Raw genomic sequence first — 24,106 nt, forward strand, 5'->3', positions numbered from 1 at the left:
GAGACTTTTTCAGTGTTGGACAGGGTGACAACCTCCTGTGATGCCAATGGTTCTGGTGTTGTCTGTTCGATTATATGCGCAGGCACATCTAGACTCTGCCTAAAAGTACAAAATTTATCATGGACAGTGGATGTACAAATAAACTATTATCAGCATTTTTTTTCCACAAATAAAATGCCTTTCTGGCCTTAAAAACATGCCAAATATTATATTACAGTGGTGAATTTAGATTACACTTTGATAGCTTATTATTGATTTGTTTGTTTCTTACAGAATAAATTATTTTTTAAATTTATGAAGGTAGAGCTATTTTTTAAAGATAGAGGTAAAAATTGCCTACCAACAATGTGTCCATAGCTTTCTGTGGATGGAATGTTTAATATTTCTGGATGTTTGAGTTTTACCATCATCATTTAACAAAATGATTCTTTCATGACATTTCGTTTTATATTCATTTTCCTTTCAGAGCATTCATCAATTGATAATTTTCTTTTTATTTACCTAGCATTCGTAAAATGTTAGAGAAGCCATGTTGGATGCGCAAATGACTGATAGTATGTAACATGCGCGACGATTGGTTATTCTACGGGCATTGTACCGAAAGCGACCAATGACAACACGTGTAACGTTTTTCTAAGGCCCTCATGCTAAAACTCAGTTACCGGGATTTTATGCTAAAACCCGGTCACCGGGAATAAAAAATAGCCGGACAGTCGGACCGATTTTTGTTCAGAAATCGTCGGACCGGATCAATATTTGCCGGTCATGTCCGTCAGTCCAAAGGCTTTCGGGAAGTCTGTAAGTATACAATACTTTTAATTAAAATTGAAAATAAATAATCGTAAAAGCGCGATTTTTAAAGGAACTATTTGATGTCGGATAGTGATTTAAAATTACTGAGCTTTATGACGTCAGTACACAACGTCGCATGCGCATTTTGGTAATATGTACAAAACTGCGTTTTCTACATCAATTTTCCCCACAAATTCGTAATTCTAGGTATGCAAGAAAAAATATCAATCATGTTTTTCCGGTCTGGATCGAAAAATCCAACCCTCGGGCACGCTGCGTGACCGGTAACTGTACAGCAAGCCTCGTTACCGGCTTATGCGCATGCCCTCTGGTCTGATTTTTCTATCCGTACCGGAAACACATGATAGATACTTATATTGTATACAAAAAAACACCAGATTTCATGGGCAAAATAGGCAGGAAAATACAGTAGTCAAAGGTAAGGAAATGACTTCTTGCTGTTTATTTCTGACTTTTTGTGATTAATGAAACGCTTAGATATAACATAATTGATCCGATGCAACGGAATGGAAACTAGAAAAAAATTATCCTGTATAACCCACCCTATTTTTTTGGCCTGAATGGTTTTCGCACAATGACTTAAGTAAGAATTAATGGATTGTGTAACATGTTGGTCTGTAGGTAGCTTATGTGAAGAGCGAGCTTGGGATTGCTTTTGAGGGGGAGGGAGTCAAGGTCACTGTTACTTAAATTATAAAAGTGGTTTCCGCCCACTAACTTAAGTAAGAATCGATGGATAGTTTGTTTGTAGGTAGGTTATGTGAAGAGCCAGCTTAAGATTGCTTTTGAGGGGTGTGGGATGAAGGTGAAGGTCACTGTAACTTAAAATATAAAAATGGTTTCCAATAACTTAAGAAAGAATTGATGGATGGTGATGAAACTCGGTGAGAAGGTAGCTTATGTAATGAGGTAGCTTGGATTGCTTTTAGCGGGTTGGGTCAAGGTCACTGTAACTAAAAATAGAAAAATGGTTTCCGCCCAACATTTTTAGATAGCACTGATGGATAGATAATATTCACATGTAAAACAAAGTTCTATAACAAGGGCTTTAATAATGGTAGAGTTATGCCCCTTTTTAGACTGAATAACAAGAGACGAACATTAGAGCTTCCTTTAGCGGCACACTTATGCAACATTACCTCCTAGTATATTAGAAAGATTGCAAAACAAATCATGCGCGTGTATTTGTAGTAAAACTACCCACCAATCATTTTTTGCACAGGATTTTTCTTTTCTGCAGATGTTTACTGTTTAATCTATTTTTTGCTCTACAGGCCTAAGGCCAAAAGAGCTTATTCAAGAGTGATGTGTATGTTGTATGTGCGTCCGTGCATCAGTACGTCTGTAAACAACCCTTTCGAAAACCAGCCATGCCTAGATAATGGCCCTTGAAAGTATAAAAAAAAAATGCTAGTTTTAGCCAAGTCTACATGTATAGCCAAGTCTAGGATTAAAGAGAGACAACTTGTTTTTGGGTTGTGCAGTTGGTTTTATGTTGTACTCTCCCTTGCCCTTGTTGAAAGAGATCAAAATTACAGTTTTATGGGGTTGGTTGATTTTTAGCTCTACTGGCCAAAGGCCATTTTTAGCGCTTTTGGCCAATGACCAGAAGTTCTATCATTCGTGCATCCATCTAAACACAATTGCTTGTGAATGTTTGTTCAAATTATGCCCCTGGGGTCATTACTGGCCATGCCCCCAGTTCACAGGTTTGGTATACTTAAATTGGGAAATGTTTGAAAATCTTTTTGTCTGAGACCGCTAGGGAGACCCTTGCTATTTTGAATAAGGCATAATTTATTGGTCTGCTACCATGGTTGTTCAAATTATGCCCCTGAGGTCAAAACTGGCCTTGCATTGGGGGTCAAAAATTTCCTAGAGACTTATTTAAGATTTTTTTTCAAAATATTCTTGTTTCAAACCACAAGGCTCATACCTTTGATATTTGTTGTGGAGCATCATATGATGACCGTCTAACAAAACAGATGAAATTATGCCCCTTGGGCCAAAGCTAGCCCCAACGCTTTTGACTTACTTTTTATTAGCTCGACTATTCGAAGAATAAGGAGAGCTATACTACTCACCCTGGCGTCGGCTTCACACCTTGGTTAAGGTTTTGCATGTAAGCACACATAGGTTTATATCTCAGCAACTTCATACAATGGTACTCAACCATCCAACCTACTTATTTAACCAAGTTAGATAACTCTAGTTAGCATTAAATGCAAATAATTGCCCTTTATTATTCGACTTAGAAATTCTGGTTAAGGTTTTGCGTGCAAGCACACATAGGTTAATATCTCAACAACTACTTGAGGTATTGCATTGAGACTTTATGCAATGGTACTCAACCATCAAACCTACTAAATTAACCAAGTTAGCACACATAGGTTAATATCTCAGCAACTACTTGAGGTTTTGCATTGAGACTTTATACAATGGTACTCAACCATCCAACCTACTTAATTTACCAAGTTAGATAACTTTAGTTTGCATTTAATGCAAATAATTGCCCTTTATAATTCGACTTAGAAATTCTGGCTAAGGTTTTGCGTGCAAGCACACATAGGTTTATATCTAAGCAAAAACTTGAGGTATTGCATTGAGACTTTATACGATGGTACTCAACCATCCAACCTACTTAATTAACCAAGTTAGATAACTCTAGTCTGCATTTAATGCAAATAATTGCCCTTTATAATTCGACTTAGAAATTCTGGTTAAGGTTTTGCTTGCAAGCACACATAGGTTAATGTCTCAGCAACTACTTGAGGTATTGCATTGAGACTTTAAACAATGGTACTCAACCATCCGACCTACTTAATTAACCAAGTTAGATAACTCTAGTCTGCATTTAATGCAAATAATTGCCCTTTATTATTTGACTTAGAAATTCTGGTTAAGGTTTGTGTGTAAGCACATATAGGTTAATATCTCAGCAACTACTTGAGGTATTGCATTGAGACTTTATACAATGGTACTCAACCATCCGACCTACTTAATTAACCAAGTTTGATAACTCTAGTTTTTAAAGCTACTGCAATGAAATTTGGACCATGTGTACAGAGCATCAGTGTTGTCCCCCGATGACCTTGACTGACCTTGTGACCTACTTTCTTATTTTTGAAGGTACAACAATGAAATTTGGACCATGTGTACAGTTTTGCAAATGAGCATCAATGTTTTCCTTAGATGACCTTGACTGTGACCTTTTGACCTACTTTCTTATTTTTGAAGCTACAGCAATGTGGACAATGTGTATTGTTTTGTAAACAAATATTTATTTTGTACTTTGATCACCTTGTTTGTGACCTCTTGACTTACTTTCTAAATTTTAAAGCTACAGCAGTGAAATTTTGACCATGAGTACAGTTTTGAAAACATTTTTTTTCCTCAGATGACCTTGACTTGGCACATATAAAAATAGTTCATGAAACTAATCTGCTTACAACACTTTCTGTCTTCAGATGTTGAACACTCAACATTTTCAGTTAACCCAAACACAAAACGTGAACTATATGTTTGTTGCCTTTTACCCATACATACATGCTCTGGATTGAAAATGACCACAAGAGCCATGCCAGTAGAGCATACGCCCTCATGTAGAGCATACGCCCTCATGGACCTCTTGTTCATGATAAGCATATCGCACGGCGTGTTAATTCCTATAATCTGACCCTTGTCCTCCCGTATCAATTTAACACTATACGCGGCGCTGAGAAGTGTTAATAAAAGGACATTAAGGTACATGTAGCTGTTAATTAAAGATGATGGCAACAGTTAACTGCTGTTACTGATTTTCAGATCCACTGCCAAGAAAATATTTGATAAACTTGAAGTTAGCTTACCACAAGAAATGTAGTTGTATAATTTGCCCATGTATATCATAACGTGACTTTTGCTCTTGTTGACAATGTTTGATTTAATCATGACTGAATAATGGCATTTTATTTTGATATTACATAATCATTGATAAATACTTTACACCCAATACAGTTACTATTTAAAGAATTTTCAGAAAATCATGATTGAAAGTGTTTGGGTCAAACATGTGTTCAATATTCACAGCACATGGTTAAAGGCCTAGCATTGTTTTCTGTGGAAAATTTCCATATAAAAATTATGTCCGTAGCTTTTCATTTCAGCTTATTCATTTTGTGTTTACACACACATAAATATATCACTGGTAAGAACTCAATGCGACGTACAATGTACATATTGATAAAAGCAAATTATCACATCTGAACCAGTTTGTCTATATATGACACTTTAACAATAATTGTAATTAGTGTTGGGAATCGGACAGAAAAACTACTATCGATAATCGGTTTATGAAACCGATCAATGATCGATTATTAATAGATTTAATTATTATTTAATTATCTTTGGTCATCATCTTTAAGGTATACTGTACAGTTACAGTGCATGCACCAGTTATAAGCAACAATGTTCCCTTACAATATTGTTTGTAGATTTCTTTATATAAATTACATTATTTATTCAGAAAGCGACTTTTGTTTAGTGTTTACAAGTTACTATGACAGGAAATGAGACCACAGGCTCTAATTTTTGTCTTACATTAATTTAGCATTGTATACATGTGTAAAATAAACACAAGGAAAAATTATAAGTATCTTCCATGGCCGAGAGTGTAAGATAGGTTCATTCCGACCCGAGCGTAGGATGTATTGCCAGCGCGAGGGTCGGGATGAACCTATCTTACACGAGCGGCTATGGTAGATGCTTTTTCTCCCACCTCAGTTAAACAAAATTAAGTAAAAATGTATTTTTTTGCCGGAACTCTTTTGTAATTAGTGAAAATAATTGCGTACCGATATGCAATAATTCGTGGTTGTCATGGATATTCGCGCAGTAATTCAGAGTATGTAAATGGTCTGATCGGTCTTTAAATAGTTCTAAGAAGAGTGAAGCATTATTTCTTGAAAGGTGCGTGAAAACTGTTTTCTGGTGACATTTGAAGCGAGAAATAATTAACTCGCGTTTTAAATATTGCCACAAGACAAGGTTTCCATGATGCGCTACAGACGACAGTCTTCAACAAGGGAGGTAATTACAATGTGGTGACCATTAAAAGAAGTTCCATACGGGCATTTTATCTTGGCCCGTGGGCAAGATAAGAATTTCTAGCATGGTTAAATTAATGGATCTACTTATCTGAGGTGGGAGAAATCATTTTCTTTTTAAGAATCAGTCAATTACAAGTACAACAAGCAGTTGAATATTCTATATGTTTTACAAGAACAGTTTCTGTTTAACAAGAACAGTTTCTTTCCGAAAACTGAGAAAACTAAATTCTTACATGGTTAGAAGTAAATGGTGACATGTTTTAAAAATCACTTTTAAACCACAAACATGAAAAGTTGAGACCAAATTTAGCAGTTAAACTACAAAGAAAATTTGTAATAAGGTACTGTAGTGACTTATTGACTTGATAAGAATATGCGTACATAACATAGTAACACCTTAACATTTCAACATAAACTAGTATTAACCAGAAATAAGTAAATTAGTTGTTAGCGGTTACGTCCCTTGTTTTTATAGTCGATTGTTCAAATTTCACTATCGATTGTCGCCGCTGTTAGCCTTTCCGATCAATTGTCAATTATAATCGATCTACGGCACAGCTCTAATTGTAATATTCATAAGAAGTAAATGAATTTAACACATAACAAAATACATTTAATCAAAATAATCAAACACTTTGCACAATGATAGCTTTTTGTGTAGCCTGAAATGGCGACATATAGGGGTTACTTTTGTCGGCGGTGGCGGTGGTTGCATCCTGTTTTCGCTTGTCCGGGGCATATCTCATAAACTATTAGTGGTATCAACTTGAAATTTCATATTATGAAGATAGATCTCATTGAGGGCAAGTGCAGAGCACAAGAACTGTTACTCTTGCTTCCATATTTTCGGAGTAATTGCCGTTTGTTAATTTTCATGCTTAAAGTTTTGTCTGGGTCATATCTTGTAGAATATAAGAGATATCAACTTGAAACCTCATATGTAGATAGATCTCATGGAGGGTAAGTGCAGTATACAATAACAGTAACTCTTACTTATTTAGTTTTAGAGTAATTGCCGTTTGTTAATTTTCATGTTTAAAGTTTTGTCATAAACACATACAATTGTTAGGGAGTCAGAGGTATGTAGTTAATTTTACAGCACAACATGAACAGTTGGACACACTTGTATTTTGAAATAATGCAGAAGGTTGTTTGCATTGTCACCAAAATGTGGGTAATGTGCTTGCACTAAACAAAATGGGGGTTTAAGGTACAAAAAATCGGCCAGGAAACATGTACAGTCCAGTAACAACCTTGACGTTCGGAAGATAGGAATATATACATGCAAGCACGGTTACAACATGCACAGATATGCCATATTTGCCGAGAAATTACAAAAACGATGAGGATAAATTCAACACATTTATTTGTAAACATTGCCTCCTGAGCCACAAACCTGTTCAATAACTTTTTTATCTTTAAAGTTATGATACCAAATGAAGATATCGATTGAAGAATAAGTTTTTCGCCACACACTGGATGCATTCATTTTTCAAAATTACAAGATAAAGTCAACTTACCAGGCAAAAGTTTCATTCCAAATACGCCATTTTGTTTGCCATGAAACATTTTTCCCACTTGATGTTTGCATGAAACGAAATAACGTCCTCCCCTTGGTTATTGCCCTTTGTTAATTTGCTGATTTAAATTATGTATCATGTAGACTGTAAGGCTAAATTTATGTCACCCAAAAATATTCTCTATGCTTAATCAAGTTTGTCTACAGGGTCTGTCAATGAAGACAGAGATGTTGATTAAGCATTTGAATATCTTTGTGGGTTGATGTTAGAGAATCCTTCTACTGTGTTGAACACAATTGAACTCTTTAAAAAATATATGGCTGAAGGAGGTGTAATACTGACCCAAAGACATCTTGTTGCCTCGTTGACTGAACGATTTGGTGACGATCTGCTAGTTGTAAAAGCACCTGGTTTTGCAAGGATAGTCGTATTAAAAGCAAGAGCCCCGGCATTGTTGAAAGTTGTCAACGACAACGATGAGTCAGATATAGATTATAATAGCGATTAAAAGTAGCAAAACATATCGTTCGCGAAAGCAAAGATATAGAGTATGACAGAAAAATGTATAACATACGTTTGCAGAAACAAAAAATTGAAAATCATTTCAGTCCAACAGTAATGAAACTTTTATCCCAAGTGTCTATGAAACTCTTAATGACGCTCCAGCAGCATATCTGATTTGAAGCAACGTGACCAGTATTTTGACCAATTTTCCAACTCCACTTCAAATTGGAGTGTTAAGATGTTATAATGCGAAATCCAAAGGCACAAGTAAACCAAATGAACAGCTTTGGGGTTACCTGTACCTATGACGAGGTATTGCGATTCAAAATATCAGCAGCAGTGACAGCTACTATATAATAACCAAACTCTTCAGGGATTATCAGATTGCTCAGATGAATTAGTTTAGATGGTTGTGGATAATTTTGATGCGGACATATCTTAACAAAATGTGAAAATATCAACACATTATCTTGCAATGCTTGTGACACGGCTTACTTCCAAAGAAAATGATGGAGACGATGGCAACGTGATATGGCGTGTTGACAAGAGTGAAATGACAAACCCAATTGATTGTGAAATCAACGTCGAACATTATAATGGCCCAAAGAAGGCATGCCAGTTGAAGCACCATTAAAGAAAGTAATGCCCTTAAAGGTAGTAAAAGAAATGGCAAGATAAACAAGACGAGCAAAGCATACAAGAAGACAAAAACAAAGCAGTATATATACTTGCCACTTATTGAAAATCTCCATCTGATCCAGACACAATAAAAGCAGCTTTAAAAGAAGCCCAGCTTATTGCCACCAGGTGCAGTCAAGAGTACACAGTATTTACCGAAGATTTACAACTGTACAGAGTAGCTCTTAATATCATATGGTCAAACCCAGATCAGTACACCGATGTTTTTTCTACGTTTTGGGGGAATGCATATGCTTATGAGTAATGTGTAGGAAGCGTGGGAACTCTAATGGAATATTATTTTCTGCATTTGAGTAAAATAAATAAGAAGAAAATTATTTTCCCTTGTTTGTAATGGAATAACCGCCTGGTGGCGTTTTATAAGCACGAGTATTTCGTGCGCATATGAATGTAAAGGCACCCAGTGCTTGGAAACCGATACGTTCACATCGATACAAGTGATTGTCAAATCTTATGAGCAAATGTTGAAAGTTTCCTGTTTTTATGCAATTTCATGATATGAATGATCTATTTGTTATCACTTGAATACAAAGCATTGTAATTGACACTTGTATAACTTGATTAAGTATGTATCCATGAATCATATTAATGATATGTTCCTTATACATAATTGTGAAGGAGCTTACGGGTGACGAGGCCCGACATCTAGTGGTACGAGACAAATCCTGTAAATCTGGATGACAAACGGGCAGACTGGTTTCTGAGTTTTCCCCAGAAGGTGGGTCTTATCTCAATTTTTCCTCGGCCAGTCAACCACGTCTGTAAGCTCAATTTATGTCAGGCATGCTGTTAATAAGGCATACTTTGCTCATGTTGCAAGTTTATGCTGTATATGTTTATTGGTTTCCTAAATCACTTCAATGAGACTTCCAAAATAATACCATTGAAAGGTATTGATTTTGTTGTTTTCTATAGGAGGTTATAGAATGGTATTAAGGGCAAGGGAGTTTCCACAAAATATTATAACCAGCCTTATGTATGCTATCAATAGAACTTCTGGGTGAAACATAGACAACATAAGTAAAAAAATCTCGGAATCGATTATCTTAATTTTACCAATGTAAGTCAGCTATTTTGCCTGTCCAGGACACTGGTCGTAAAACACAGGACATGTTGACACTAATCCGTTAATTGGTACGTGTGTCGTCCAGGTCATCGTCAATCACCCGATAATTGATCTATTGGCCTATTGTTGTGCGAGTCGGGGACGGGGAGCGTTCTTGTATACAAATTCATTTTTTTCTTATGGATTTGTTAGGTCTTATGAATGATAGCTTTTAATTGATGAATTGATATTTTTCACAAACGAGCATGAAGGTAAGTTCAAAGAAAGTGACAAAATGAGTAAGAAAACAAAATTAAAACACGGAAAACATCCCATATTCCATTCAAATTTCAAAGTCGATACGCCGTTATACTTTAAACAACTTTAAACAACTTAAGTGTTTTGAACTTCTTTTTCGCTGTGCTCTCGCTACCGCACTCCAATGCCGATCCTGAGCGCTGCTTCAGCAGTCTGAAGAAAATCCAGAGGGACGACAGAGGCAACCTAAACAAGCAAGCGATAAACGCCCTACTGTCCTTGAAGTATAACTCCAAAACGCCGTGCTTTAAGACAGAAATTACGTCTGACATGTGTGCTGAGGCCCTTAAAGTGTGTAACTAGTGTTGTTAGTGTATGTTCTTGTATTATTTAATCATTTTTATTAATTCATGCTGGTATGATTATAAAACGCAATAAAATTGAAATCCTTCAGTTGATGTTCTTGTTGAAACCCACAAATATCACGCCCTGCAGAAACCGCGGGTCTTTCTCCTTTCTCTATCAAAATTATATGCATCTCCAAACGGAAAAAAGCTCATCGACTGGAAAATCTTCTTGATCGTCTGGAAAATATTGTGTGTCATAAATTGCAAACGTTTTAAATGTGATGAAAAAATAAATATTTTGTAACACATGTTCTCAAAAGCGCGGGAAAACAGGTGCCTGTATAAAAGTTGTTTATTTTCTGTTTTGATGAAACCAAAAGTAGACTGCATATGCTCCTGGTTAGCACTTCATTTAAAGCCTGGGAAAATATCTGGTGGTTTTATTAAATGCAGAAAAAAAACAACCATGTCAAGTAAAAAATACTTCTTGGCAGTCAAAATAGGTACATTTTCCCGATGTTAAAAACTACTAAAATAGCCCCAGATATGCTCTAGAATGCACCACAGACGTTCCCCATTTAAAAAAAATTCCGGGGGGGCATGCCTCCGGACCCCACTAGTGTGTGTTGACATTACGAGTGTCCCGGAATCGACCCAAGAAATTATCACATGTATGCAACAGTCTCTTCAATGTCGTTGCAACCATGTGCAGATGTCATGTACAATGTTTGGCAACTGTCAAGTAAAACGCTTGAAAAACAATAAACTCTAATAACGCTTAAACAGTTGAGCTATGTAACAAATATATCAATTCATATCATATAAAATACTGTTAATTTAAATGAAGAAAAATGTCCCCTCATCCAAGCTTTAGTGCAGGATGAAGGGCATTACTGGAATTAAGCCGGAGGCTGAGCATGTATACATAGCATATTATTCTGTACGTTTCAACCAGACCGCTCTTTAAAAAGGCGTTTTAAATAACCCGCCTTATCACTGCGCATATCCACAACCGGAAGACAAGACCATGCCGTGTCACTCTTAAAATAATTAGTTTTAGTTGCATCTCCAAAGGGATGGGTATATGATAACCAATGAAGGGCAGGTGCATACATGCTCAGCCTCCGGCTTAATTCCAATAATGCCCTTCATCCTGCACTAAAGCTTGGATGAGGGGACATCATTTTCATTAAGCCTTCGGCTTTCACATGTATACATAGCATCTTCAAAGGTAACTAAAACTATAATCAACAAAGTAAACAAAAACACCTTTCAATATTTATAAAGTAAATAATGCATTACTGAATGAAATATCCTGCTTCCTTAAAGACTGTCTATAATAAAATTTTCTGAAGTTCTTATCAGATTTCCAATTAGCAGTTTTCAAAATAGACTTCAATGAACAACCTCTATTAAATGCAGCAGAAGTAGCTGCACCTCTAAATGAATGTGCCTTGAACACTTCCATGTCTATTCCTGCTAAACTTAAAGTCAATTTCAACCATCTAGCTATGGTACTAGTAGTAACCTTCTTAAACGTTACATAAGAAATAAAGAGGGAATTTGACAATCTCACTTTCTTAGTGGCTTCAATATAGTCAAGTAATGTGTGCATAACACATAAAGATTCATTTCTGAAATGTTCAGTCCTAACTGAAAATTAATCACCATGAGCAGTAGTCTTCAATATATCTGAAATCATAAACACTATAGCATCCTTTTCCACAATCATATTATTCAAACACAATGATATTAAAGTCTGAGCTCTAGGAGCTATCGCAAGAGCCACTAAAGCAACAGTCTTAAAAGTTAGAATTTTCAATGAAAGATCAGAGTTCTTGCCCAAAGACTCCAAAAATCTTAACACAATTGACACATCCCACATAGCAATATATCGAGGTTTCGGAGGTTTACTAATGAAAACACTTCTCATAAATCTTGGAATTAAATCTGTATTTTTACACCAAGAATTCCCAAAAAATGGTAAAGTACATAACAACATAGCCTTGTGTGTATTAATAACGGAGTAAGATTTACCACTCTTATGCAAATAAAATAAATATGTCAAGACAACCATTTCAGACGTCTGAGAGGCACTGCTACACCTGATATCGTTCCAAATACCCCACTGTCTCCATGCATGTTGGTATTGCTTCCTAGTACCTGTTGACCATGACTTGATGATGAAATCAGCAAGTTCTCCCGAAAGACCTCGACCTTTGAGTGCTTCCCTGATACTGTTGCTGCGATGAGTCGAAACTTCCTCCCTAAAGGATGTTCCTCTCTGTTATGCGCTAATGTCAATAGGTCCCGGTGTCTTGGTAGCCTAACAGGAAAAGAACACATGTTTTCTAATATCATGGTAAACCAAGATTGCGCACACCAAAATGGAAATATTATGATACACTCATCTACCTCATCTTGTATGATCTTGTTTATCACTTTCCCAACAATATTAAAAGGTGGGAAAACATATGGTGACATATTTTGCCACGAGACACTGAAAGCATCAGTAAAGCTAGCGCCAGGTTCTGGAAACCACGAAACAAACTTGTTTAGTCTTTTGTTTAATCGAGAGGCAAATAAATCCGAATGTCAGGCGTGAAAAAATGCAAACATATCCTTTCAAATATGTCCATTTTTAGCATCCACTCAGTTGATGAAGAAAAATTTCTTGAATAATAATCTGCGGTATTACTTTTACCATGTATATGAGTAGCTGACAAATGACTATTCCTTTCTATGCACCACATCCAAATGCTCTTCGCTAAAACATCCATATCAGAGGAAGCCATACCCCCAAATTCAGATATATAAGAAACTGCTGTTGTATTGTCAGACTGAATTTCTATATGCGTATTTTGTACGTCATATTACAATGCTTGTAATACATAAAATATTGCCAACAATTCCAAGTAATTTATCGATTTGTTATGCTTTTCTTCAGATGCCCATCTACCATTTGTATGCGTTTCACTTGATAAATCAATACCTCCATAACCCAGAAACGATGCATCGGTTCTACAAATCACATGTTCAGGCATGGGTCTTATCAATTTCCCATGTTTGGTTTCTACATTATTGAGCCACCACTTTAGTTCCAAGATACTAGGATCCGACAACTGAACCTTTTTATCAAAATCCATTGATCCTTCTAACCCTTTAATCTTGTTTCAATCAAGATCTCTAAAGTGTAATTTTGCCTCAAACACAGCATAGAAGGCATTGACTAATAGACCAATAAAAGAGGCCAAATCTCGAATGACAACAACCCCTTCTGATAATAATGTTTTGGCCTATTATTTTTTTAATCATCAAAATCTTTTGAATCTTTTGCTGAGTCAAATATACTTTAAATTCTACTGAATCCAGGATAAAACCAAAAAAGAGGATTCGTTGGCATGGTTTCAGAACAGACTTTTCTCTATTTAACACAAACCCCAAGGATTCTAACGTGTCTGTCATCATTTCTGTATTTCTAGAGCAGATTAACTTATCTTGGTTCATATTCAATGAATCATCGATGTAATAGGAACATCGGACACTCTGTTTCCTGAACCAGGCATAAATAGGCTTCAAAATCTTAGTGAACAGGAATGGCGCAATAGCCAAACCAAACGGTAAACAAATAAACTTGTATAATAGACCATTCCAAGAAAATTTCAGATACTTAGTGGAATCATCATGGATAGGCACTGAAAAATAGGCTTCTAAAAGATCCATTTTAGTGAAAAAATCATTTCTTTGCACTAAATCCAAAACAACATTAAATATCTCCTGTTTGAAATGATTATAACCAACAAATTTGTTTAGAAATCTAAGATTAATGACAGGTCTAAATTTGTTGTTTGGTTTTGGAACAATGAATAGAGTTGATATAAACTCTTCTGATTCATTCAACAGTTTCAACAATTGCGCCCTTATCTAACAGAGAATTTACCTCATCATTAACAATTTCCCATTTTTCCCCATCAAAAGGTATCTCATTTGGGACTTTTTCTTGATATGGTTGTTTGACAAAATAAATTTTATAGCCCGAAACAGCATTAATAATCCAAGAATCATTAGTGTAATTTTTCCATTGATCAACATACAATTTTAGTTTACCTACTGAACTCTCCATTGATCGTTTGTGGCTGTGGCCATAGCATTTCGGAATGCGGCCTAGACCTCGAACCCCTCCAAGAGCCAGCGCCTCTTGGCCTGTACTGCTCATATGGCTGGTACCTTGGCTGATAATAACTTCCATAACCACCACGCCTTTGCTGGAATCTCCCACAACCACGAGCAAAGGTACCACGCTGTGGGTATGAATCCTTCCCAATGGAAGACAAAGTTTCACAACTTTTTATCTCTTTATCAATATGGTCACCAAACAATTTCTTTGTAACTTCTGTTGACAGATTACATAGACCAGCATATTTTTTCTTCAAGGCAGGCCTAATCATGTACCTCCTTCTCATAGAAAGATTGTATTGTGTCTGGCCAAGTATAGTCAAAGTGTCTGACAAAACACCCTTAGCCTCAGTGCCTAAACTCTGATCCTTTAAAAGGTTCACCAATTTCAAAACTAAACCAATGCCATCAGCCACCAAGTTTTGAATATCCACCATCAACTTATCATTTAGATGTCCACCTATATTCATAATCTTCCAAATTTCCTGATTAACTGTAATCACAGTTGGATGGAACTTTGTATTTAGTCACCACCCCATCCATTTCACATTGCTTAGAACTAGCAACATTCACAAGTTTAGCTAATGGATCACTTACTGGCTCGCCCATCTCTGGGGCTTTCAGCTTTGGCATTGTCCACCCGAATTCCGAGGAAACTTGGTTATTGTTACTGTCTGTATCAAACACACTCGTAAAATCCGGAGGAGGCAACACATTTTCTTCAGCTAGTTCCGTATCTGAAATGTCATTAGCATCAATCTGAATTTGCATCCTGGGATAATCTTGTGGGGAAAATTGTTCAAAATCATTAAATGATGAACTATCTTTCCCTAACAAACCCGGAAGGGAGTCAATATTTTCGGGAGTAAGTTTTAAAATATCAATTCCATTATTGTCCGAAGACTGCTTATCCGAATTTCTATTCTTGTCCGAAGACACTTTTCTTGTCCGAAGACTTCTTTGATTTTTTATTTAACGGTTTCTTTGTCTTACTTGTAGAAACTGGAGTTTTAACCAAAGTCTTTGACTTTTTTGGAACAACAACAACAGATTTAACAACCTTTTTTGGCTTTGTTGTCGTTTTTTCGGAACCATCCGAAGAATGGATCTGGTTATCTTCCAAAGAAGAAAACCCACTGAGAGACTTATCAGTATGGTCCGAAGACATACTTACGCTGTCCTCTAATTCTAGCACGTCTATGATACTTCTTTCTTCTAAAATGCGACCGGTCTGGTCCACGCCAAAATAAAAAGTGACACAGCATGGGTCTTGTCTTCCGGTTGTGGATATGCGCATGCGCAGTGATAAGGCGGGTTATTTAAAACGTCTTTTTAAAGAGCGGTGTGGTTGAAACGTACAGAATAATATGCTATGTATACATGTGAAAGCCGAAGGCTTAATGAAAATAATGCCATATTTTTTAAATACATACGTAAAAAATTGTGCATGTTTTATTTACTCTGTGTTCATTTATGATTGTTATGGTGACCATTTTGGACGCCATCTAATAGTAAATATGTGACTATGTATTATTATTTAAAATAGATAAAGCACACATGATTTGTACATATTAAAACAATCCAAGATACTGCTATTTGCAACCAAATATAACAAATTAGACAGATTTGTTTTGTTTTGGCGGCCATATTGGACGCCATGATGGCCTTAATATGGTGTGAAATATCTTATAATTCATTGTTTAATATTCAGAAACCATAAACGCATAGATTTTCACAAGAATTGAAGCATAGTTATTTGTTGATTTTGGTAAAAATTGGCGGCCATCTTGAATATTTTGATTTCCCCAAGGGTGGCGAGAGGCCATCAAACGGATTCCTTAACTTGGGGGTCTAAGCTACTTAAAAAAACAAAAACATTTTTTATATAATCCGATGCAAGGTTTTGGACATCCGCTGCTGGACTAGTACACATACCCGTACCAATACCATTTCATATTTCACTGAACAAAAAAAAAACATTAATTGAAGTGCCATTAAAGTATGGCATGACGCACAACCTTGTTATAAATTTTGTACCTGTTTATTTAACTATTCTTGTTAGTTATATTTGCCTTACAACTGTATGTCGTTTTGTTTTAATGATGACTGTTTATGGTGTAAAACTGGGATACAAAGTTGAATTCCTTGTATTGTTCCTTGTATTATAATATAATAAATATTTAAAGCTATATTAGGTGATTTTTAATTGTTTTCTGGGTTACTAGGTGAAACTCTTGTCTGACCATATCAAGGTTATCAGTGTGCAGTCAGCAGATATGCTTACATCAATTAATCACTTACACACTTAAATTCAGTTTCACAATAAACAGGGCTTCCAGGCTTGTGATATTTTCTACCACTGTAATATTAGTGCTATTTAGGTAATCAAGATGGTATTATATTTAATTTACCTCAATATACTCCTTACAAGTCATTATACTTTCCCTTTTTTTAAATTCCAACTACTCGAATAGTATAGATACTAACCTTTATATGTACTGAACATTTATTTACATTGCTTATATTCTTATTCGGTGTTAAAGACTAGCACTAAGCTCAGCTTATATTTGGTTTGATAATCAATACACCATTACTGAAAACAAGTACTGCATTGTACATTTCATCATATTTTTACCATTTTCTCTTCCACATATTTTCCAGATGGTTGTCAGATCCAGTAAGCGTTTCTACAAAAAAGCTAGTGACAGCTGTCTTTGAAATGCCAACTTGAATGTAACATGTGTCATCATGGACACCCCTGTCAGTGTCTTTTTTTAGACAGAATCATGTCTCAGACAAAAAAGTTCCATGTTTTTTCTACTTGACATTGTGACAGAGACTGTGTTGAGAGAAAATACCAAATAATCCTTTAACACGTACATGCAATACATATTTTTTTTTGTTCTGTGTCATTTGTTGTTATTGTAAAACAAAAACTGCACATCTATTTGTATGCTTTACTTGTATAACAAAAACACAAGGGTGAGTTTTGTTAACTGTCTCGAAAGGCAGTATACTTTCAAAAAATAATGTTTTTCAAAACTTGGATGATTTCTATTTTAAGGCAGGAAATTTGTCTAATAATTTGTTGTTGTTTTTTTAAATTTTAGTAGTTATTTACTAAAACAAGATAATTCTTTCTTAAAAGGTTAGTAATTGTCGTTTCATGACCATCTCATATTCAACTTTGTTGCGCCATTAATGTACCAAATCGTAAATGAGCATTGGCAAGCTGAAATGTTTTTCATTTAATATATTCTTGGTTAGATATCCCAAAATTTCCAGAACCACAAGATTAAAATATGTTAACATATTGTTATAAAGCTCCACTCATTATATTGTTGTTATACCCTTACCACTTGGTGGTGGAGGCTGTATAGGAATCACCCTGTCCTGTCTGTCCATCCATCTGTCCATCTGTGGAAAAAGCCTACTTTTCTCCTTTACCTTATTATTGTGGCAAATTTAGGGATAGGTTATTACAAGAAGGTGGTGTGTTGGGGGTATTAATAATATCTAGTGATAGCTCTAGTTTTGTCAGATTTCGTCTGAGAAATATTGGAGCGAGCAGGTGAAATAATATTTTCCATGTGGCATTTGGTGGAAAACATTCCAATACTCCACCAACTGCCACTTTGGGTTGGCATTTGGTGAAAATATATGCCATGTGGTATTTCGTGGAAAACATTTCAATACTCAACCAATTACCACGTTGGGGTGGCATTTGGTGGGAAATGATTAAAATAAGATCAAAGTCCAATTTTCTCATTTTTGTTCTCATTTTTCACAAACTGCCAAGTCATTCCAATACTCCAACAATTACCACCCATTTTCCACTTCCATTTCATGGCAAATTTAGGGAAGGGGTATAAAAAGAAGGTGGAGATATTTATCACATTCAGTGTTAGCTTTAGCTTTGTCTGATTTTGGCTGAGAAATGATTTTTTCTGAATAATTTATATTTAGATATATAACCCTGAATAAAATTCACTTTGATCACATGTTAGTACAAATATGAAAATAATATAACATATTTAAATGTGGTAAATGATTCACCAGAATCATCAGTGAAAACTTTAAAAGAGCTAGACACCAGATCATGCAAGAAAAAAAGAAAATTGTCAAGAACTTAAATAAAATTGACATTGGTGTGTACAAAGCATTGAATTTTACTTATAATATATTGATGTATCATATAGTTTACACCACTTGTAAGAATCTTTCGCAGTTTTTGCGCAGTTTTCCAAATTGAAATTTACGAGGGTTGTCTACCACGTAAATCCCAGTAAGTTTAAAAATAGCATTGGTATAATTATCTGTACTCAAAAACAGATATGATTTAAACTGGGAAACCATTATGCGCTTTTTAAAGGGGGAAACACAGATAAGACAGCTAAATGATTGTTGCGTTCATTATTTCAACCATGTCAAGTGATGTATTATTGGTCTCCTACTAGCTCACATTGACAATTCTGGGCTTGTTTTGAGGAAAGACTGTATTTGCCGATGTTCTGATCATCTGGTGTCTAGCCCCTTTAAAAGAAAAACATGTAAATATTTTTATGTCTTAGCTTGGGAATGGAGGACCACCGCTTCCTGGCAATAATTTTATACGTATAAGGTGAAAGTACCGGTACTGTGTCAGAGAGATGAGGACTGTGAAGCCATAACACATAATTGCAGAGAAAAGAAAGACTTATGCATGAGGTATGTGTGAACCTGACAGCTGAGAGTTTGCCGGAGTACTCGAGTATGCCAGAGTTTGTACTTAAACAAGTGAGAGGATAATATCCAAACCCAAAGAAAGTTGCGTATATGGGTCGCTTCTGGTGACACTACCTTACAGTTTTACCAACATTAATATAATTTGAACATAAAACTTTCATAAAACACATTGGTCAGGAATACAGTATTTTATTCTTACATTGACTGGAGGTTACATAAGTATTAATTAATTATCAATGTTTCCCATTATGTTCATACCCTAGAAATATAAACTTATTTTCATTTCAAATATATAATAATGATTAACTATCTATTTCTGGATGTGTTTAAAAAATGTGGAATAAATTCACATCAAGGTTTGTTCACTTTTTTGCTATGGTATTTCATAGTAAGGCATGCACATAATGTTGTTTAGCCCTGTTTGAGTTTTAAAATTGGAGCTGTTGCTTAGGTATAAAAACAACACATTTAAAAAAAAATGGTAAAGTTAAACTGACAAATAAAACATCAATTTGGTTTGACCTAAGGTTGAAAGTCTTTTGAGATGGTCAAATTTCTTTTGTTATTTTTTGAATTTCAATTGTTATTTACATTGGTTTTGTCTTGTTAGACATGTATATCATATATTTACTTTATTGTTGTCATATGATGTATTGATTAATGTCTTTGACTTATTGTTTTGTTGTCAAGTCTTGCTTGGAAATACATGCACATTTATCATGCACCTTATTGCTGTTTTTATTTTAATGAAATCATTATTAGAATTATTATTATATTTCTTTTAAAGATGTGTGGATATCACCTTTGAAAAATATGTTCAAGAGCAATTCATGTCAATGCATTGATCATTTCCCCTTTCCAAAAGTGATATTGTACAACCTATTTTATAGAGAGAAATAACATTTTTAGCTTGACTTCGAAGAATAAGGAGAGCTATCCTAGTCACCTGAGCGTCGGCGTAACCACTTAATATGTTAAAGTTTTTGTAAGAGTTTTGTACCACCTCAAATATTTTCAAAGTCCATTGACATATGGCTTTGAAACTTTGCACACTTGTTCACCATCATGCCCCCAACCAGTACGCAGGAGGAGGTAACTCTATCAAGCATTTTGACAAAATTATGCCCCTTTTTCTACTTAGAATTTACGTTAAAGTTTGCGTACCACCTCAAATATTTTCAAAGTCCATTGACATCTGGCTTTGAAACTTCCTACGCTTGTTCACCATCATGCCCCCAACCTGTACACAGGAGGAGGTAACTCTATCAAGCATTTTGACAGAATTATGCTCCTTTTTTGACTTAGAATTTACATTAAAATTTGCGTACCACCTCAAATATTTTCAAAGTCCATTGACATATGGCTTTGAAACTTTGCACACTTGTTCACCATCATGCCCCTAACCTGTACACAGGAGGAGGTCACCGTATCGAGCATTTTGACAGAATTATGCCCCTTTTTCGACTAAGAATTTACTGTAAAGTTTGCGTACCACCTCAAATATTTTCAAAGTCAATTGACATCTGGCTTTGAAACTTCCCACGCTTGTTCACCATCATGCCCCTAACCTGTACACAGGAGGAGGTAACTCTTATCAAGCATTTTGACAGAATTATGCTCCTTTTTTACTTAGAATTTACGTTAAAGTTTGCGTACCACCTCAAATATTTTCAAAGTCCATTGACATCTGGCTTTGAAACTTCCCACGCTTGTTCACCATCATGCCCCCAACCTGTACACAGGAGGAGGTAACTGTATCAAGCATTTTGACAGAATTATGCTCCTTTTTCGACTTAGAATTTACTGTAAAGTTTGCGTACCACCTCAAATATTTTCAAAGTCCATGGACATATGGCTTTGAAACTTTGCACGCTTGTTCACCATCATGCCCCCAACCTGTACACAGGAGGAGGTCAACCGTATCAAGCATTTTGACAGAATTATGCCCCTTTTTCGACTTAGAATTATCATTAAAGTTTGCGTACCACCTCAAATATTTTCCAACCGTTTTGGGTCACTTTGCAAGGACCAATGTTCAATTCTCATTGTGTTTGTGTTGTAACTACTTTCGATACGAATAGTTAAATACCTTAGCCGTTATCTTTACTTTAGTGTCACAATAATGTATTTTTATCTTTATACTTATTTCTGAAAATTAACTCTATCAAACCAAATGGAACAGCAGGGTTTAATAAAAAGGCAACAGGATGCCAGAAAGCTGAAGCAGGGTGCACCAATCAAAGGTTTTGGGAGGGGGATATTGTTTTGGCGTTGTTTGTCTGTACGTCATTCCGTCCGTCCGTCCGGAACCATATCTTGGTAGGCATTGATCAGAAAATGTTCAAACTTGGTCAGAATGTTCCCCTTGATCAAATCTCCACCACTTGTAAAAGTGGATCACATGGGGTCAAAAACTAGGTCACTAGGTCAAATCTTTGGAACGAACTAGAGGCATTATACATGGTCAAATATTCATGAAACTTAATCAAAATGTCTTCCTTGATGAACTCTTGGACATATACAAAACTGGGTCACATATTATCGAAAATTAGGTCACTAGGTCAAATCTTGTCAGGAACCATAATTGGTCAAATTATGTTTAAACTTGTTGTTTTGATTTTTGTGTATTATTTATATCATGCGAAATAAAAACTAACAAAACGTGGATATATGTTTACTTTTATTGATGGAAACCTTTAGACATATACATATATACATACAATGTATGTATGAACCATATTTATCAAAAACCTAAGTAGTGGCAAGTTTTGGCCGCAGTGTGACGTAAAATCCCGTCGGTCGTAAAACCGCCGGTTGAAGCATCCTAAATGCTTGTAAATGTAAAATAAGAAAAACTGTTCACAGATGTTAAACCTAACAGTTGTACACGAGCTGGCACTAGCTCAAACTAATATTTATGCGAGCTGGCACTAGCTCGGGAGCCGGCACTGGCTCTGACAAAACAACGTTAGCCTTGACACATGGTACAATATCAGGAATGACCTTCCCGACGGCCATGCAAGACTAAACTAACTTGCACAACATGTTTCCTAACTATATTTAAAAATTGGTGGACTGTAACCTCTAAACCAATGTAAAGGACATGAGACCGGAGCCACGCTAAACGCTGGTAGAGGTCACAAATCCAGTAGTCATTATTTTTTAGTCAATAAATGATTTATTATATTAAACTTATTAATATTTATGTGCCAACTGTCAACCAACCGACAGAATTTTACGCCACAATAAATTTAATGAAATAAATTTATCCTCCAAAATTCTGATGCCTTAGGCCACGCAAATGATCGTTTGTTTTAGATATGTTTTTTAAGGATGTCCTTCATTGAATCTAAATAAAACTCTAGTCCGACGTCCGAGAGATGCACCACGTCGGACAGATAAAACCCCGGTGTAGTAGAGTCAATATCGATCGACAGAACATCGAACGCGCCCGTAAGCCTAACCCAGCTCCTACCATGTCTGTTTAAGCAGTTTCTTTTGGCTTTAATTATTATTTTTAGTAAGACTGTGTGCGCCAGTCCATGCGGTCCAAAATGTCAACCCAAATTATTATTACGTTTGGAAAGGCCGCTCTAAGATAGCGGATTTCCTTTGCGGTTTGGTTTGAAATTACGTAACAGGGAGCCTGGGTTAAGTCATTTCCCCCGATATGTATGACTATGATCTTTGGTGGAGAACACAAGAGAACCTGCGTTTCGAACGACCTCGTGAATTTAGGCCAGGTGAGGCCGCCGACTCCCCACCAGGAAATTGACGCGGGAAGCTTCAGATCTGGTATACCCCTCGATCGTGCTTTCTCGCCGGCCTGACGCGGGATTGAGTCTCCCAGTACCCATATGTCTGCGAAATATATTTATATATATATATATATATATATATATATATATATATATATATATATATATATTTATCCGTAATGCTATTTATGTATATGAGGTTTTATCTCCTAACCTATTTCCCCGGGCCGTCTTATTCAACGTGTCCTAATCCTCATACTATTAAATACATATACTCAAGTAATGACCTAAATGGTATATTCAGTTCGGCGTGTCTATATTCTTATGTATCGCTTGAACGAATCCGACGACCACCGACCAAGTTTCATTATGAGGACACCCATGTGCCACGAGATCAGTAGCCCTACCTATACGGAAGCTATACGTTTTGTAAACGCTTGTTGTTGTTGTTGTTGTTGAGTTTATAAAGGTCTGCTCGCGCCCTATAATGGCTGCATTATGGCTTGACCCCGTCACCCAAAATGCCGCGAAACCTGCGATGAATGACATCTAGAGTGGCCTCACAGCTCTGAATATTGGATATGGTTTCATTTCTCTAGTCTTAACTACAGTTGTAATTTAGATATTGCGCTGTATCTTAAAAAACATTTACGTGTAAGAATGATATTTTTTCGAGGATGGGCAAGACTCGCGATCAGTTCATTGACAAGAAAGTGTTGTGAGAACAGGACTTTTCGCCCACTATATGAATTTATATTTCTCATATATATATGAACTGACCACTTTGTTGTCGATGCCCAACTATTGCCACACTATTTAATTATTGGAACTTCTTCAAGACCAGAGAGTGCGTTGACATTACCTGTTTTCCCTACATGTTTTTTAAGTGTTCATGTACATATACAGAGAGGGTTACTATGGTTTTTTTTTAAACAAACAATTAAAATAATATATAGGGTTTTTTTGTTGTTTTTTTTTTAAATCGGCCCGCGCCCGATTTGTTTCCATTTTAATATGTATATGCGGGATAAAAATACATAGTATACTTTCTATACCCAGTTATGTAGCTCCTGGTCCAGTGCATTCTCTTTTTTATCAATGGGTCTTAACAAAATGTACTTTCAAAACTTAAATATCTTTAAGTGAATGAATGGACTAGGGCTAGGATCAAAAA

The 24,106-nt window shown here is 35.8% G+C and overlaps 1 protein-coding gene across 2 annotated transcripts in view; it reads left to right on the top strand.

The window, feature by feature from the left end:
- Positions 1 to 21,839, top strand: part of LOC128229255 (serine/threonine-protein kinase ULK3-like) — a 197,977-nt gene extending 176,138 nt beyond the window's left edge. For both annotated transcript variants that reach the window (XM_052941045.1, XM_052941041.1), the window contains one exon: positions 17,111 to 21,839. In XM_052941045.1, coding sequence (XP_052797005.1) covers positions 17,111 to 17,130 — 20 coding nt within the window. In that variant the 3' untranslated portion in view covers positions 17,131 to 21,839. The remainder of the gene's footprint in view (positions 1 to 17,110) is intronic.
- The last annotated feature ends 2,267 nt before the right edge of the window (positions 21,840 to 24,106 follow it).

The sequence above is a fragment of the Mya arenaria genome, chromosome 3 (assembly GCF_026914265.1).
Source record: "Mya arenaria isolate MELC-2E11 chromosome 3, ASM2691426v1".
Taxonomy (NCBI): Eukaryota; Metazoa; Mollusca; class Bivalvia; order Myida; family Myidae; genus Mya; species Mya arenaria.